Here is a 17,802-nt window from a genome sequence, read left to right as displayed (position 1 = left end):
CTGGCCAGGCTGGTCTCCATCTCTTGACCTTGTGATCTGCCCACCTCGGCCTCTCAAAGTGTTAGGATTACAGGAGTGAGCCACCGTGCCCGGCCAGAATTGTAAATCCTTAAAGTGTAGGGGCTTAACCTTAACTCATCTTTACAAACAGCTTTGATACGGAGCCTGGCACATAGAGAACACAAGTGCTATCTGGATAAAAGAAATGATTAGCAAGGCCAGAAGTCCTGTTGCCCAATACCTGCATTTTTTTTGCAGGCAGGTCTTCACTCCAAGGCCTTTTTATCCACCTGCTTGCTTCCAGAAAGTCCTGCGTCCCCTTGAGGGCAGGTTTGTCCACAGGCTTGGCTCTCACACTACGCTGCACTTTGATTTACAATAAGCACTTGAAGAATGAGTGCTGCAGGCACAATGGCAATGAAGCATCATCTCTTTACAAGTGAGGGATGAGGCATAAGATGTGCTACACTGCTCAGGCCCAGAATGGAACCCCATGTCCATAGTGGACTCCCAATTCTAAGAAGGAAACAAAAATGGAAACCATACATGGAAGGGTGCAAAATAGTTAAAGAATTGGCTTATGTTGGATTAAATATTCTGTAAATTTTGGCCTCAGGAAAAATTACAGGAACTATTTGAAATATAAAAGAATAATGTATGAACTGAGACGCAGTAACTTGATTAAGCTGTGAATTTACACATTTATAACCTGAAACCACCATTACAACGTATTTGTTTGAAAAAAAGAAATCAAAACTTGCTGACTTAGTTAACCCTTTATCTGTTTTTGCTGAGACTTAAAGTATGGTGCACACATCCACCAAACCACCCTATGAAATGCAAATTAACTCAACCTCTGTATTTCAGCATTTCCTGAATCACCTAATATCACTGAGAATATCCAAAATATTACTTTTGATACTTTTCCTTATTTGAAATTCCTAAAAAAGGTGGTGAGAATGGGAAGTAAGGTGGTGACCTTACTTCAAAATCAATAATTTTGAACTTACTCTTTATAGAGTGTAGTTTTCTGATTTTCCCCCCTCCTTCCAGGAGAATCAGGACACACATATATGCATATATGCGTGTGTCTATTAGTGTGTGTGTTACTATATTTCTTTTGCAAACCAGATAACATATAACCTTTAAGAAATATAGCTAATCAAGCCAAAAAGTGGAAAAGGTGTAAAGGACCCAAATGTCCATTAGCTGATGAATGGATAATGGAAAGTGCCAAATCCAAACAATGGAATATTATCTAGCCATAAAAAGGAATGAAGTACTGATAAATGCCTCAGCATATATAAATGCCTCAAAAATATTATGCTAAGTAAAAGAAGCCAACACAAAAGGCCACATATTGTATGATTCCATTTATGTGAAATGTCCGGAACAGGCAAATCCATAGAGATAGAAAGTAGATTGGTGACTGCCAGGCTCTAGAGGAAGGGGGAATACGGACTGACTGCTAATGGGCACAGCACTGCTTTTGCGGATGGTGATAATGTTCTGAAATTAGATAGTGGTGATGGTTGTACAACTTTGTGAATATACTAAAATTATTGAAATGTGCACTTTAAAAAGGTAAATTTTATAGTATGTGAGTTATATCTCAAATTTTTAAAAATTAAAAATATGACTAATCACAAAAACAACTAAAGTTCTGGTGAATTTTAAGTAGGTCACTGAATTTTGGGTGAGTCTCAGTCTTGTCATCTCTAAAATGAAGAATTAGGGTCAGATGCTCTCTTTCATTCTAGCTTTAAATATTAGTGATTCTACTTGGAATATGATAGATTTTCATAGCTTGGGAATCTCTTACAGTAGAATCTTTGCCTATTGTCTGAAATACAGAACTGCAAGTAGAGATGCCTACATTCCGTCCTTGAGCAAGTACTGCCTGACTGCCATGAAGCATGTCACTTAAGATGTCGAAACCTTTCCTAGCAAGCAGACTCAGATAAAAGCAAAACAAAACAAAGAGAAGAAGATGTCAAAACCCAAATATTAGGTTTTTCTTTTTATTTTATTATTATTTTTAGAGATGGTGTCTTGCTTTGTTGCCCAGGCTGGGCTTGAGCTCCTAGCCTCAAGCAATCCTCTTGCCTCAGCCTCCTTAGTAGCTGGGACTACAGGTGTGTGCCTCTGTGTCTGACCTGTTTGTTTTTTGTAAGGGAGTAAACATTTCTTTTTATTTGGATAAGCTTTATCCAAATAAGTTGGATTTCCTTTATCAAGTTAGAAATCCGACTCCTTGATAAAACCAAAGATGCCATTAGGATAAAAAGCAGAAGCACTGCAAGCCAACAGAATTCAGTTGGCCAGCTCCTAACATTATACAATAGGTTTTATCTAAAACAAAAGTTTCCTCTTACTCAAAATGAGGGCAGTTTAAGTAGTCGTTTCTACCCCATTTTTCCTGAGTTTCACGTTATTTCTTTGATATTTTTGTAATATTTCTGTTTTAGGCTATTCAAACTACTCAACTGCAACAATTGCTGTCCAACACTAAATCCCATGAGGGTTTGTACCTATTCTAAATAAGCAATTGGTTCAAGTTACCAAATAAAAATGTCAGACAACCCAAGCTGCAGAACCAGGCTGACAGCCAACTCAATGGGACAAAAGACAGCTGCAGAGATGTGACACAAAAAAGTTTCAGGCTGTTTCAACTAAAGAATGAAAAGGAAATAAAACCACAATTGAGATATAGAAGAACATCTAGTGTTTGAACCAATTGCCAGTAGGCATCTAATTCAAATCGCTGAATAAAACAAGCAATCCCCAAAGCCAAATAGAAGCATCACAATAAATCATATGAGTAGACAAGGGTATAAATTGGGCAAAGAAAATCCTTGTAGTTTTAACTGAGTCTTCCCTAGACACTCCCCAACCTCCTCTACCCTCAATTTTTGCCATTTTTTGACAACTCCATTCTTTATCAATCTGTTAGGAAATCTTGTTGACTCTACCTTTAAATATACAGAGAATTAGAATACTTCTCACCACCTCTACCACTAACAACACATAATTTTTTCTTGCTTGAATTATTGCAATGGCCTCCTAACTGGATCCCCCAATTTTCAACCTTGCCCCAAATACAATCTCTTCTCAAAAGCAAGTAGAGTGATTCTTTCAAATAAGAAGGCCAATGATGTCACTTCTTTGTACAAAACCCTCTAAAGATTTTCAATTTCACTCAGAGTAAAAGCCAAAGCCTTTACAATAGCCTGCAAGGCCTGATAAGATCTGGTTTCCCGTTTCCTCTCTGGCTTCAGGTCCCATTACTCGCACACACAGGACTATGTACACTTCTTCAAATTTGTGCCCCAGGGCCTTTGCTCTTGCTGTTCCCTAGTTACCTGCAGGGCTCGCTCACCCTGTTAAGAAGCCTGTTAAAATGTCACCTCATCAAAGCCTACCCTGATTCTCACCCTCGCTCCTCGGTAACTGCTTCATTTTTCTCAATAGCACTTACCAGCCTCTAATCTCTCAACTTACAGTTTGCTCATTTACTTTCTTTATAATCTGTCTGTCCCCAGTAAAATATAAATTCCATGAGTCTTTTTACTTACTACTGTATCTCACCACCTAGGACAGCAGATGCTCGCTAAATGTGTGTTGCGTGAACTCACCAGTGTCTCCCGGGTCAGTGCTCTGAAGAAATGTACGGCAGCGCTCCTTGTGCTCCTCAAGGGAACTTCTCTGCTTGTAACTTCTTCCACAAAACTCACATTTGTAGGGTTTCTCCACTAGAAGGAGAACATAAGGCACACTCAGTGACCCTCAGGGGTTCCATACAGGTCAGGTATTGGGGCTCTGTGACAACTGTTCACTAGAAATGAGACTGCTGAGTGAAGCCAGAGTATTTGGATACTTTTGAATCTATATTTTAAATTTGGTAAGCTTAAATAAGGTTATGGTCTATGATTAATCATTATGTCAGAGTATTCTTTGAAAGGGTCGCCTCCTATCACAAATGGAAGAATTTGGATTTAGTGATTACTATTTAGCATAGCGTTTTGGCTCCAGGTCAAATCTTGTTTTCTTTGGGAAAAACAAAATAGGGCCCTTTTATTCTTCAAGGAGGTTGATGTGGTATAAGCAATGAAACAGGACAGGATTCCTTAGTGTGGACATCCATCTGGCTGTAAGTAGAGATTGCTGTAGTTTGTGGGAGTTAGAGAAACTGATGGCCTTTTCATAACATTGACATATTTGGATAAATTTAGTTCATCCTTGCCATGTGGCTATAGCAAAGCCTAGGCTAAAACAATAAAAACTGAGCTAATTAAGGACTTTTTTGGTTTTTTGTTTTTGAGACAGGGTCTCACTCCATCACCCAGGCTGGGGTGCAGTGGCTCAATCACAGCTCGCGACAGACCCAACTTCACAGGCTCAGGTGAAGCCTTGGCCTCCCAAAGACCACTCTGGTCTCCCAAAGTGAGAGGATTACAGGTGTGAGCCATTGCACCCAGCCAGGATATTTTTGAATAATAGAAATAAAAATAGGCCAGGCGCAGTGGCTCACACCTGTAATCCCAGCACTTTGGGAGGCCAAAGTGGGTGGATCACCTAAGGTCAGGGGTTCGAGACCAGCCTGCCCAACATGGCAAAACCCCATCTCTTCTACAAATACAAAAATTAGCCAGGCACAGTGGCTCATGCCTGTAATCCCACCACTTTTGGAGGCCAAGGCAGGCGGATCACGAGGTCAGGAGTTCGAGACCAACCTGGCCAATGTGGCGAATCCCCATCTCTACTAAAAATACAAAACTTAGCTAGGCATGATGGTGCGCACCTGTAGTCCCAGCCACTCAGAAGGCTGAGGCAGAAGACTCACTTGAACCTGGGAGGCGGAGGTTGCAGTGAGCTGAGATCACGCCACTGCATTCCAGCCTGGGCGACAGAGTGAGACTCTGTCTCAAACAAACAAAGAAACAAACAAAATTAGCTGGGCGTCGTGGTAGGCATATATAATCCCAGCTACTAGGGAGGCTGAGGCAGGAGAATTGCTTGAACCTGGGAGGCAGAGGTTGCAGTGAGCCAAGATCACACCACTGCACTTCACCCTGGGCAACAGAGCAAGACTATGTCTCAAGAAAAAAAAAAAAAAAGAAAAGAAAAGAAAGAAAAAGAAATAAAAATGAATTGTAAAAATGACTTCGTCTAAATGTCTAAGATGAAGGAAAACTTTCATCCATACGATTCATGCAATCTTTATTCTGCCAACTCTCCAAATGCTTTATTGCTTGAAATATGTAAGTAATAACTTCAACTATCTGTGCAAGCCTGGTCTTTCTGATTGTTGATAAAATATACTCAATGCATTTGTCAGTTTTAGGGGCTAAAATTTTTATTTTCTAACTCCTCTTGCTCTGTTTAAAACAGAGGCTTTGGGATTTAAAGCACTAAAAGATCCTTATGGAATCCTAAATTAAAACAAATGCAGGTTTGCTAGGGCTAAAAATGTTACGTTTCTGCATAAATTGGGTTCTCTGGAATCTGTCTTTAAAAAGCCTACTATTGTTTCTTACTTGAAAAAGGCAACAGTAGAGAACTATTCTAATTTTTTCAAACCAAACTCATCCTTAATTCATTACTTTGAAAAATGAGTTGTAAAAGAGAGAAACCCTTCATTTGCCAGTTATGATCTCTCATGGTGGGTTTTGTTGGGGCTGACTTCTTTAATCCTAGTGGCTGAATTATAACAAGTTTTGAGTTTGGGGCTAGGTTTTAATCAAAGCAATAGATGTGAACTGACATGAAAACAAACCTTTTCTTCCAATTAAAATTTGCCAGATAACATCAAGAACATGAGGTCCCAAATTTGAAAATAAACTCAGTCTTATTTTTCTAGGAAGGAAATTCTAAATCTTGAAAAAAAAAAAAAGTATTATCTTGGTCAAAATAAGGAGTAAAAACATCAAGACAGCACATAGCTTTTTCCAAATCCTTACTGTTGTTCATCTTTTAGAGATTTAAAATAAGTAGGCTGGCTGGGCATGGTGGCTCATGCCTGTAATCCCAGCACTTCGGGAGGCCAAAGTGGGAGGAATGCCCGAGCTCAGAAGTTTGAGACCAGCCTGAGAAACACAGTGAGACCTCATGTTGATTTAAAAAGTGGGCCGATCAAGAGGAAAGTTGGATTTAAGAAATTTATCCTGAATGGCCAAAAAGTAGCCACCAAACAATGATTTATATCCAAATTACAGTTTTTCATAATTTACAAACTGTACATCATTTGCTTGTTTCGTCTTTTGAATGGAAAGAGTGTGTGTGTTAGGAAAACAATCTAATAAAGTTTACCAGAAGAAAATACTCACGGCTATAATTTTCTCACAAAAATTAAGAAGACATTTTTTATAGGGTGGGCTCTTCCTATCTGACTGTGTTGTTCTCCAGGGGTGCGAGGATGGCGAGGAGATGATCATCTCCACTGAGGCAGACGGAGAGCAATTAATGCCTTAATGGCAGTGTAATTAGCCCTAGAGGTCTCTGCTGTTGTAACCCTTCAGAACAAGAACGACAGATTGAAACCTTCCTACTTAACTCTTTCTAGTTTCCACATTGGACTCTGAGGAGTGCAGTTCCTAGACATGGAGTGCTCATTTCTCTCACTTACCAGAATGTGTCCTAAGATGCCCTGTGAGCGCATCTCTTCTTTGGCATGCATAGTTGCAGAGGTGACACTTAAAAGGTTTTTCCCCTGTGTGCAGTTTAATGTGGCGGAGGAGGTTACCTTTCTGAGTAAAAGATGCCCCACACTGATTACACTGGAATGGGCGTTCACCTTTAAAAATGACAAAAAAGGAGATTTCTGATCACAGGCAAGGGGAGAAACATATGCACAGATTAGATGCCTAGGGCAAAAGCTCATCTTTTAGACAGTTACTGTTCACATTGAGATCAGTTTGGAGCTGCATTTCAAGGCAAGCCTAAGACTTACTTATGAAATCTCCTCTTTAGAAGAGAAAAAGCACCCACTAGCAAGGCTATTTTAGGTATCATATTGAATCAGAGCAAAGAAACAAGAGTAGCTCTAGAAGTGCTTTCTAGATCTAAGTTTTTTATATTACTTGGTATTCCTTTTTTCTTTTTCTTTTTTTGAGACAGGGTCTTCTTGCTCTGTTGCTCAGGCTGGAGTGCAATGGTCCCATCATGGCTCACTGAAGCCTTGACCTCCTGGGTTCAAGTGAGCCTGTTACCTCAGCCTTTAGAATAGCTGGGACTACAACTGTTTGCCATCATGCCTGGCTAATTTTTTAGTGTTCCTTTTAAATTTAATCTCTTTCGAAAAAAGAGCCAGAAACTAAAGTCCTTACAAGGTGCTGAGGGCTAGTAATTCTCCTTTTTAAAGTCTTCATATGAGATGCGGAATGAAATTGACTGGCTCAAGTGCAGTGGTTGTGTTTGTATGCATTTCTATAGACTGCCTGTTTATTGTCTGAAGATACATTATTTTAAACTGGAAATAAAAACTATGTCTTTTCATTTACCAAATTTGAACCCAATACAATAAGAAGATTTGCTCTTATTAAAAATGTTATGCAAAAATATATGAAAGATGGCTAAGAAGCAAATCACACAATTCAACTCCTACTTAGAAACTGAAGAAAAAGTATTTGGTTGACCTAGAACACTGTGCTCTCTACAGTCTTTTTTTATTCATAGCATTTGCAATATGTTTGCCAGATGCATGGTGAGGCAGGAATAAAAAGCACTGAGTAAATGGCAATGCAGAGAGAGAGAGACACATCAGCATTATAGCAAAAATCAATGAAAGTAACCAAAAGTTCCAAATTCCACCACTTCATTTCTCACATGGCTGCATTAGGATAGTTTTCAGAAGAATGAAAAAGCAGACTATTTACCAGTATGGCTTCGCTTATGAACCATTAAGACATTGAAGCTGATGCAGGATAATCCACACACATCACAGTTCATCTTTCCACTGGTTGGCCTGCTACTATCAAATGAGACAACATGTCTCTCCAACTTAATGTTTTCATATTCATTATATTCTCTTGAATAGCTGTAAGGGATTTCAGGCTCTTCTGCATTTCCCATGGGCTCTGGCTTTAAAACATTCTCGTCTCTTTCACTGTATTCATCTTTCACTTTCATTGAATCATCTGCAGGGAAGAAAATGCAAGAAATGAACAATGACTGTATTTGAAGCTATCAAAGCAGCTCAAACAGCAGAGACCCACAACTGACAATTAAATACCAAATGAAGCTAACAAAACATTATACCTCTACAAAACAAGAAGGCACCATTAGCATGACCGCACGTTATTTAAATTCAGAACCACAGTTAGAGGAAAACACACATACTTACACATAAAAACAGACGATAGTGTTTTAGGCTATCCAGAAAATTACAGATAATAGATTTTAGCTAAGTTTGCTCAAAGTGGCCATGAAACAAATATTGAGCAACTCTTCTCCAGTACTAGGGGAGAGGAAGGGTTCTCAGATCTAGTACTGTTTTTGGTGGCTGCAGTTAAAAAGGCAAGGTGATGTACTCTTAGGTTTCAAGGAGAAAATACTGTTTGAATCCTTCAAATGCATGCAATGTAAGCCATTCAGATTAAGAGTTGAATAGTTAACGTAGGTTTTCTAATTTTAAGCCACACTTTGCCTCTTCCCCCTCCACGTATATGAATTGCTAAAACACATCTTATCTCTGTCTCTCTTGGAGCTGATAAAGGCACAACACTGACTGTAGAGGAAGCTGTCAGTACTAATGAAATAGTGTTGAGAAAGACAAAAGGAAAAGTTATTCTTTCATATAACCTAAGGAGTTAGTTTCATTGACACAGGTAAATGGGGCTCAATCTAAATAAGGGGAAGGACCCGTAGGTCCCAAGTTAGGGAGGACTAAACTCAAGGACTCAAGGATTGTGTAATAGGACTGGATAGGAGAGGAGGGACTGGCTCAAGTGAGTTGGCTGACCAAGTACTGTCTTAAGAGCTGCAATGTAAATAAATGAAATTTAAAAGAACAGCTATCATACTCTTCATGAAGAGCCTAAGAACATATGAAGAACGTGGGAAAAATATGAAGAACCATAATAAAGAAGCAAATTTATGTACTTGCACTGACACTAGTAAAACCTAAAAATTTGCCTGATGTAAGAATAATAAACATTTGTAAGGGAGTTGTCATATATAAAACATGCTACATTAATGCTTACTTTTTCAACATTGGTCCTTAGAAATCGAAAGTTGTACCTCCCCATGAGGAATCACAAATCAATGGAGTGAGGGCTGGAAGGGAATTTAAAGGTCATCTAATCCAACCCTCTTGTTTCTCAGATGAGGAAATCTGGGAGCAGAGACGTTTTCAGTCATTCGTCGAAGGTTACATGTCCAGTTACTGGCAGAGGTGTGATTAGAACGCAAAACCTAACCTTGAACTATGAATTACTAGGATTTGACCTCACGCACTAGACATATAGGGCCTAAGTGGATTCTTACCAACTATATTCCACACCCTCCCATCAATGGTGTAAATGTTAAAACCCAAAACACTCTGAAAAAAAGATATTTTAAAAAACTACATCCCTTCCAAAAAACATCAGTAAGTGTTGCTCCTCTTGCCACACAGGAGGAAGTACAACTGCAGCTGTGCCTGGCTTGCTACCTTGAACCCAAGTTTCAATTTTCACTTCTATCAAGGTTACCTTTCATCTATATTAACTGTGTTTGCTTAATAGAGCAAGACAGGGCCTAACCACCATCAGAGGAGCCAGGGCTGCCACACCGTTCCACTGCTTCCTACCACAGTTCACGGTTCACAACGTTTCACTCTTTGACTAGCAAAGAAGTAGGACTGTAGGATAAGTCCAACATGTTTCAAATTTGCCCACCCTATGGATCTGGGTTATATAAGAAATGATATCTGTTTCCTACTTGGAAAGAGGTTCACTTCCTTCTTTCTCTGGATAGGTCTTCCCTGCTTTCAAATGGAATTTGTTTGCTTAAGTGTTTTTTTTTTTTTTAATTTTTTTAAGAGAAGGATGCACCTGAGGCTTGTACCCGCCTCCCTTCCTCCATCACTCCAGCTGCGGGTAATATCCCACCAAAGCTTGAGTGCGCTTCAGTTTGCATGTAGGCGTTTAAAAGAACCTCAACGGAAAATTTCAGCTACTGAAAACCAAAAACAGCAGCTAGAAAAGGCCAGCAGAAAAGGATTCTTTCCATTTTGGTTAGAAAATGTGAACATGACCAGACTCAGGCCACACTCCATGGTCACTGAACTTTAAAATGTAGTAAGATCAATGTGCTGGGTCTTTCTGAAAACAGAGGACATAAGAGAGCTGCTCCTTTCCCTCGGGATTTTGGCTTTAGTTGGTCTGACCTGGAAGTCAATACTACACCATCCTGGCTCAAAAGCAGATCTTAGCTTTAGCCCTTCAGGAGTCAGCTGTAGAGCAAGGAAGACAGTATTTGAGACCCAGGGACATAAGGACACAGGGACAGGGTATTAGAGAAGTCCTCTGGGCTTACATAGTTGCTGTTTTGCCTTTGGAGTCTTACCAGTTTTAGATGAATGACTTTGATGACCTCTCTGCTTGGTTACTGGAGATTAGCAATTTATTTTAATTTTATTCTATTTTATTTTTTGAGACATAGTCTTGCTCCATTGCCCAGTCTGGAGTGCAGTGGCACGATCTGCTCCCTGCAATCTCTGCTTCCCAGGTTCAAGTGATTCTCCTGCCTCAGCCACCCAAGTAGCTGGGATTACAGGCACATGCCACCATGCCCAGCTGATTTTTGCATTTTTAGTGGAGACCGGGTTTCGCCATGTTGGCCAGGCTGGTCTCGAACTCCTGACGTCAACTGATCCACCCGCCTCGGCCTCCCAAAGTGCTGGGATTACAGGCCTGAGCCACCGCGCCCAACCAGATTCTAATTTATTCTAATATTCAACTCTGTTACCTTATCAAGGTAAGTCATAATAAATTGTTGGCCAGGCGTGGTGGCTCTCGCCTGTAATCCTAGCACTTTGGGAAGCCAAGGCAGGTGGATCACTTGAGGTCAGGAGTTTGAGACCAGCCTGGTCAACAGGGCGAAACCCCGTCTCCACTAAAACAAAAAATTAGCTGGGCATGGTGGCTCCTAGCTACTGGGGAGGCTGAGGCAGGAGAATTGCTTCAACCTGGGAGGTGGAGGTTGCAGTGACCCGATACTGCACCACTGCACTCCAGCCTGGGCGCAGACGCCAGCTCAAAAAGGATAAAATAAAATAAATTAAAATCTAAGGTATGAATGAGATTCCTGAGAGATATTAGGCTTAGTACTTAGCCTCCAAATACAGTCCACCAAAACCAGGAAAGGCACAAGCCTGCTCTAATGAAGGGATTCATCCCATTCCCTGAAAGACTTATTGGAGCAGAGAAAAGGGGTGTTCTACTTAGAAAATTCTATTAGAAAATACTAATGAATGTGTCTAAAGTCAAACTTGTCATCATTGAACCCAAACTTGCTTCTAATTTATGACTTATTTTTGTTGACAAATGGCATCACCTTTCTTCCAGTCTCCAAGTCGTGAAACTGTGGAACCTTTTCTCTTTCAATCTCCACATCAAATCGATCTCCAAGATCTATCAACTCTATGTCTTCAGGCTCTCTAGGTGCCAACTCCTCTTTTCCTTTCCTTCTGCAATTTGGTTTCACCTTTCATCACATCATACCTAAATTCATCCTCTCTCAACATTCCTTTCTTTTTTTTTTTTTTTTTTTTTTGAGACAGAATCTCACTCTGTCGCCCAGGCTGGAGTGCAGTGGTACGATCTCGGCTCACTGCAAGCTCTGCCTCCCAGGTTCAAGCGATTCTCCTGCCTCAGGCTCCTGAGTAGCTGGGATTACAGGTGCCCACCACCATGCCTGGCTATTTTTTTTTTTTTTTTTTTTTTAGTAGAGACAGGGGTTCACCATCTTGACCAGGCTGGTCTTGAACCCCTAACCTCGTGATCCACCCACCTTGGCCTCCCAAAGTGCTGGAATTACAGGCATGAGCCACCGTGCCTGGCCTCAACAATCCTTTCTAGACAGATTTAAGACACAGGTGGGCTAGGCGCAGTGGCTCACACCTGTAATCCCAGCACTCTGGGAGGCCGAGGTGGGTGGATCACGAGGTCAGGAGATCGAGACTATCCTGGCCAACACAGTGAAACCCCATCTCTACTGAAAATACAAAAAATTAGCTGGGCATGGTGGTGCACGCCTATAGTCCCAGCTACTTGGGAGGCTGAGGCAGGAGAATCGCTTGAACCTGGGATACGGAGGTTGCAGTGAGCCGAGATCGCACCATTGCACTCCAGCCTGGGTGACAGAGCAAGACTCGGTCTCAAAAAAAGAAACAAGACACAGGTAAGCTATACTTACTGCCTCTACAGCCTCAAAAAGGCCTCAGAATTCTCCATAATATGGCTTCTGCCTCCACAATTCACTGAATCTGCGCCGTTGAATATCACCAACCATAGTCTTCTGATTCCTAGATTCAATGCCTTTTTGTATGCCACTCTCCCCAACTTCTTTGTAGTCCTCAACACTACTGACCTCTCACCATTCTTTGTTCTTGTTCTTCTGCTTTCCTATTTCTTTTCTTTTCTTTTCTTTTCTCTCCTTTTTTTTTTTTTTTTTTTTTTTGAGACGGAGTCTCACTCTGTTGCCCAGGCTGGAGTACAGTGGTGTGATTTCAGCTCACTGCAACCTCTGCCTCCTAGGTCCAAGCGATTCTCCTGCCTCAGCCACCCAAGTAGCTGGGATTACAGGCAGATGCCACCACACCTGGCTAATTTTTGTATTTTTAGTAGAGACAGGGTTTCACCATGTTGGCCAGGCTGGTCTCGAACTCCTGACTTCAGGTGATCCACCTGTCTTGGCCTCCCAAAGTGTTGGGATTACAGGTGTGAGCCACCGTGCCCGGCCCCTGCACTCCTATTTCTTCAGTGAAACCATACCTTCTTTCCTTGCCTTTCTGATTGCTTCCTTCTTGCCCCTTTCTTCCCTCTGCATCCTAAATACTGTCCTTAACCTTCTTTTTTCTTCCCTCTATACCCCTCTTGCATGGCAATTTCATTCATTCTTAAGGCTTCAACTAACATCTTATATGATTAATTCCTATATATATATAACTCTAGGTGTAATCTCTCTCCCTTTCTTTAGTCCTCTGTCTCTGAAGGCTTCCTAGGTATCTTCCCAGTTACTCAGGCTAGAATCCTTACGGTCATCTTTCCTTTCTCCTGATTGGGCCCCACATTCAATCATTCAGTGGTTCTATCTGTCTGTCCAATCTCTAATCTGTTTCTCCACTCCAGTATTTTGCATGCCCATTACCTAATTCCCAGACCCCATGACTTTCCCGTGATCTACTTACTGCTATAGCACCCGCGCCGTCCTCCTTGCCTCCCTTCTTTCTCCTTTCCAGCTCATCTTGTTCATGGCTACAAGATTGTTCTTCCTAAATTCTAGCTCTGGTCATATTATAGCCCTGTCAAAATTCTTCAATATTTCCCACTGCCAACAAAATAAATTCCAAACTCAGAAACAAAGAATTTAAAAGGCCTTTTGGGATCTGGCCCCAACCTATCTTTGGCATATTAATTTTGACTACTTAGATCTTTAACTAAAGAACTTCTTAGTGGTCTTGGTTTTGTCCAAATTTATTTCCACTGCCTAAAAGATCTTTCCCCAACATGGCCACAGGTCCAAGTCCTACATATCTTTTTTTTCTTTTGAGATGGAATCTCGCTCTGTCGCCCAGGCTGGAGTGCAGTGGTGGGATCTCAGCTCACTGCAACCTCTGCCTCACGGGTTCATACCATTCTCCTGGCTCAGCCTCCCAAGTAGCTGGGACTACAGGTGCCCGCCACCATGCCCAGCTAATTTTTTATATTTTTAGTAGAGATGGGGTTCCACCATGTTAGCCAGGATGGTCTCGATCTCCTGACCTCGTAATCCTCCCACCTCAGCCTCCCAAAGTGCTGGGATTAGAGGTGTAAGCCACTGTGCCTGGCCACTGTCCTACACATCTTTTAAGGTCAAACTAATATGCTATCTCCCAGCTACTAAGCCTTCCCTGATCCCCCCAGCTGGAAAATAGCCTGCTTCTTCTTCCTGGGTTACTTATAAACTCACCTCCCCTAGTCTCCCCCGTAAATATGTAAGCTAGCTGAGGGCAGAAGCTATACAGATTGTGTGTGTCTGTAACTCAGTATTCCCTATGACACTGCTTAACCTGTATCTGTAAGACCAAAGGTTATGTGATTTTAAAATAGAAATGTTTGGGCTCCTACCATAGATCTACTAATCTGGGGGTGGAGACGGGAAATGTGCATTTAAAAACACGCTCTCCACATAAACCTTATATACAATGCAGTTTGACAGCCACTCCTTGGAGTTAGACACAATGCCCTACATAAAGTAGACATCCAATAAATTCCTGGTATATGAATATATCATTGCATTAGCCTCCTAACTGGCCCATGGTACATGTGACCTCTGTTATACTGCATCCTATTGCCAGAATAATCATGCTGTAGAATGAAACTCTTGTTTAAAACTTTCAATGATTTAATTTGCTTATAGAATACAGTTCAAACTCCTTAATAAGGCATTCAAGCACCTGTCCAGAACTTGCCCCAGGACTACTTAATCATCTCATTTCTCAGTCCTCTTGAATCACCTTTCTCTCTATATTAGAACTTTACTATTCAAAGTGAGGTCCTTGGATAAGCAGTTCTGCAACCCCCGGGAGCTTGTTAGAAATACAGGTGCTCAGGCCTCAACCTAGACCTACTGGACCAGAATTTGCATTTTAACAAGATCTTCAAAGATTCTTATGCACATTAAAGTCTGAGAAGCACAGCAGCACCCTGACTAATCACAGTTCTCCAAGCCTCTTCTCCAGCCTTTCCCACACCTAAAATATTCTTCTACCATTTCAACAGTGTATTCAAACTTCCACATGCAGTTTAAATGACACTTCTTCCATGCAGTCTTCCTTGATACCCTTAACTAGAAAAAAAACTATGTTTCTTTGTTCTCATACACCCATCTTATTCTGCTTTATATTTAGTATGATATAATTACATTGCTACAGATCTGCTTTTATGTAGTTGATGTGTTCATAAAATGTTTCATGCAAAACCAATAACACTGTCCCGCTGATTAACATTCTACATTCAGAAATGTTTATTTTTCCCTGACTTCAGTTGTCAGTGACTGGCAACACCCATTCATTTAATAAAGGCAGAAAATCTTAAAGACCTGGCAACAAATACTTGAATATATTTGGGGAACTGCCTGATAGTATCCTGAACTCTTTTGTAAAGTGAATAAACCTTTTATAGTATGAATAATCTCATGTTTTGGTTTTGTAAATTCTAATCTTCTTATAAAATATATTAGGTTTCTTAGACATATATCTTAAGTTGACACTTAGAAAACTATGAGGAAGCCTCATAGACACTGGTGGAAGTTTCTTTCTTTTTTTTTTTTTTTTTTTGAGACGGAGTCTCGCTCTGTCGCCCAGGCTGGAGTGCAGTGGCCACATCTCAGCTCACTGCAAGCTCCGCCTCCCGGGTTTACGCCATTCTCCTGCCTCAGCCTCCCGAGTAGCTGGGACTACAGGTGCCCGCCACCTCGCCCAGCTAGTTTTTTGTATTTTTTTAGTAGAGGCAGGGTTTCACCATGTTAGCCAGGATGGTCTCGATCTCTTGACCTCATGATCCGCCCGTCTCGGCCTCCCAAAGTGCTGGGATTACAGGCTTGAGCCACCGCGCCCGGCCGGAAGTTTATTTCTTAAGTCAGTGTATGATGGTTTATGGTGGTGGGTGTATGGATGGGTGTATGGTGTGGGTGTATGGATGGTTTCTTATTAATCTTTAATCTACACATGTAATTATACTTGCCTTTTGTACATGTGATCTATTTTATAATTAAAAAGTTGAAGGCTTCCTGAATACATTTTTTAATAACTGAACTTGGGGAGAAAAGAATATACCAAAGCACAAATTGCTGATAAAGGCAATTGCTATACATTCCCAAAGGTGGGGAAAAGATGTCTAAATTGAATCTAACCCATAGGAAATTAGATTAAACTAAACTTCTTTCTAAAGGAGCTACTCTAGGGCACAATTGTTCCCATCTTTGTCTGTGTTTTGGAGGCCTCTTAGGAAGATGACACACACGAACACACACACACCCCGGAGAGAATTTTGTAGGCTGAAGAGAACAAAGGTTTGGCTCACTGGAGCTGATGCACATGGTTTCATTTCCTGGGGTGATGGTTATCACATGAAAGGCTTGTACTCCAGAGTAGACATTTTTGGTTTCACCTGAGACACTGCAAAAACAATAGGTCCTGGAAAGGATCCAACATCTGAATCCTTCAGGGGCAATAGCAGTCTCAGCCAACTGTGTCTCAGTTTGTTTTTACAGGCACATAAAATGCTCAGTTGCAGAGAAGAACCTATCAAAGATGGCAAACAGAACAGGCAACTTGGGTATCTTGGAGAGCATGTTGGTACTAGGAATTTCCCAGTGTAAAAAAGAGATTCTGAATTTCCACCTTAAACTATGAGATCTCAGAATCCAACTCTAAGAAGGACAAAGTTGGAAGTAATATCCTCAGGTTTGCCAGAGATACTGTGAGAAGGGACAAAATGAGGTAGAGGCTGTTAGGGAAGGCACAAAAGGGTGATGCTATTTAAGTGTTTTACAAGGATCGGGGGTCATAACCATGAAATCTTCAGCACATGCAAAAGTCAACTGGATAACAAAGAAGCTTAATCATCTTAATGTGGCATTTTAATGATGCCACTGATTTGCTATGCCAATTCAGAGATAATGAGGCCCTAATGCTACAGATGTTCAGCCAGGCTAAAAGAAAGGGGGGGTGGGCTTTTCTAGCATGCCATTTTCTAACTATCCAATTAAACAAATTGTGAAAGCATCTAAATAGTTTACCAGGTTTTGACAGCTGTTAATAGGATTTAGAAGCTTGAAGCACTAAAGAGCAAAATGGGAAATATTACATATATTACATATATTTGTAGGTATTCAGTCCACAAAGTTTGTTACTGTCACCCAATCTAGCGCAAACAGATGAACTAGAACAGTTTTCCTTATAAAATTAATGTCTATACTTCTCTCCCACAGTGACCTCTTTGAATTAGGAAGAACACTGAAACGATGGGTCATTTTCGTTTTCTAATTTACGTTTTTGTATGTAAAGTAATGAGAGAGAGAAACCGATGATATTTTTAGAACTAAAGAGTAAGGAAAGTTTTAATATTTGCTAACCAGTAAAATTATAAAGCTTCAATGCAAACTAAACTTTTGACATTCATACAATTTATTATGTTTTCTTTTTTCCTCTTAAAATTTAAAGAAATGAACGTCTGTTATTCTTGAAAATGCCTATTCTTAAATTAGGAAAAAACTGGAAAAGGTGAATCAGGCTAACAAGAGATGAAATACTGATATCTCAATACAGGTTTGGATAAAATTCTATAGGTTTAAGTTCTCATTGAAATACAGTCTTGGCCAGGTGCAGTAGCTCACATCTGTAACTCCAGCACTTCAGGAGGCAGAGGTGGGACGACTGCTTGAGCCCAGTAGTTTGAGACCAGCCTAGGCAACAAAGTAAGACCCTGTGTCTACAAAAAATCAAAAACTTAGCCTGGTGTGGTAGTGTGTGCCTGTTGTCCCAGCTACATAGGAGGCTAAGGCAGGAGATTCCCTTGAACTTAGGAGGTCAAGTGTGCAGTGAGCTGTGTTCATGCC

The 17,802-nt window shown here is 40.8% G+C and overlaps 1 protein-coding gene across 1 annotated transcript in view; it reads right to left on the bottom strand.

The window, feature by feature from the left end:
• IKZF3 (IKAROS family zinc finger 3) overlaps nt 1-8,361 on the bottom strand; it is a 29,253-nt gene extending 20,892 nt beyond the window's left edge. Inside the window, exons 1-4 of the mRNA XM_030923933.1 lie at nt 8,342-8,361; nt 7,875-8,135; nt 6,626-6,793; nt 3,636-3,752 (exon numbers count right to left, since the gene is read on the bottom strand). Of these exons, the coding sequence (XP_030779793.1) occupies nt 3,636-3,752; nt 6,626-6,793; nt 7,875-8,135; nt 8,342-8,345 (550 nt within the window). The 5' untranslated portion in view covers nt 8,346-8,361. The remainder of the gene's footprint in view (nt 1-3,635; nt 3,753-6,625; nt 6,794-7,874; nt 8,136-8,341) is intronic.
• Between the last annotated feature and the right edge of the window lie 9,441 nt (nt 8,362-17,802).

The sequence above is a fragment of the Rhinopithecus roxellana genome, chromosome 19 (genome assembly GCF_007565055.1).
Source record: "Rhinopithecus roxellana isolate Shanxi Qingling chromosome 19, ASM756505v1, whole genome shotgun sequence".
NCBI lineage: Eukaryota > Metazoa > Chordata > Mammalia > Primates > Cercopithecidae > Rhinopithecus > Rhinopithecus roxellana.
The sequence above is the reverse complement of the archived record's forward strand: the minus strand, read 5'-3'. Positions and strand labels throughout refer to the sequence as shown.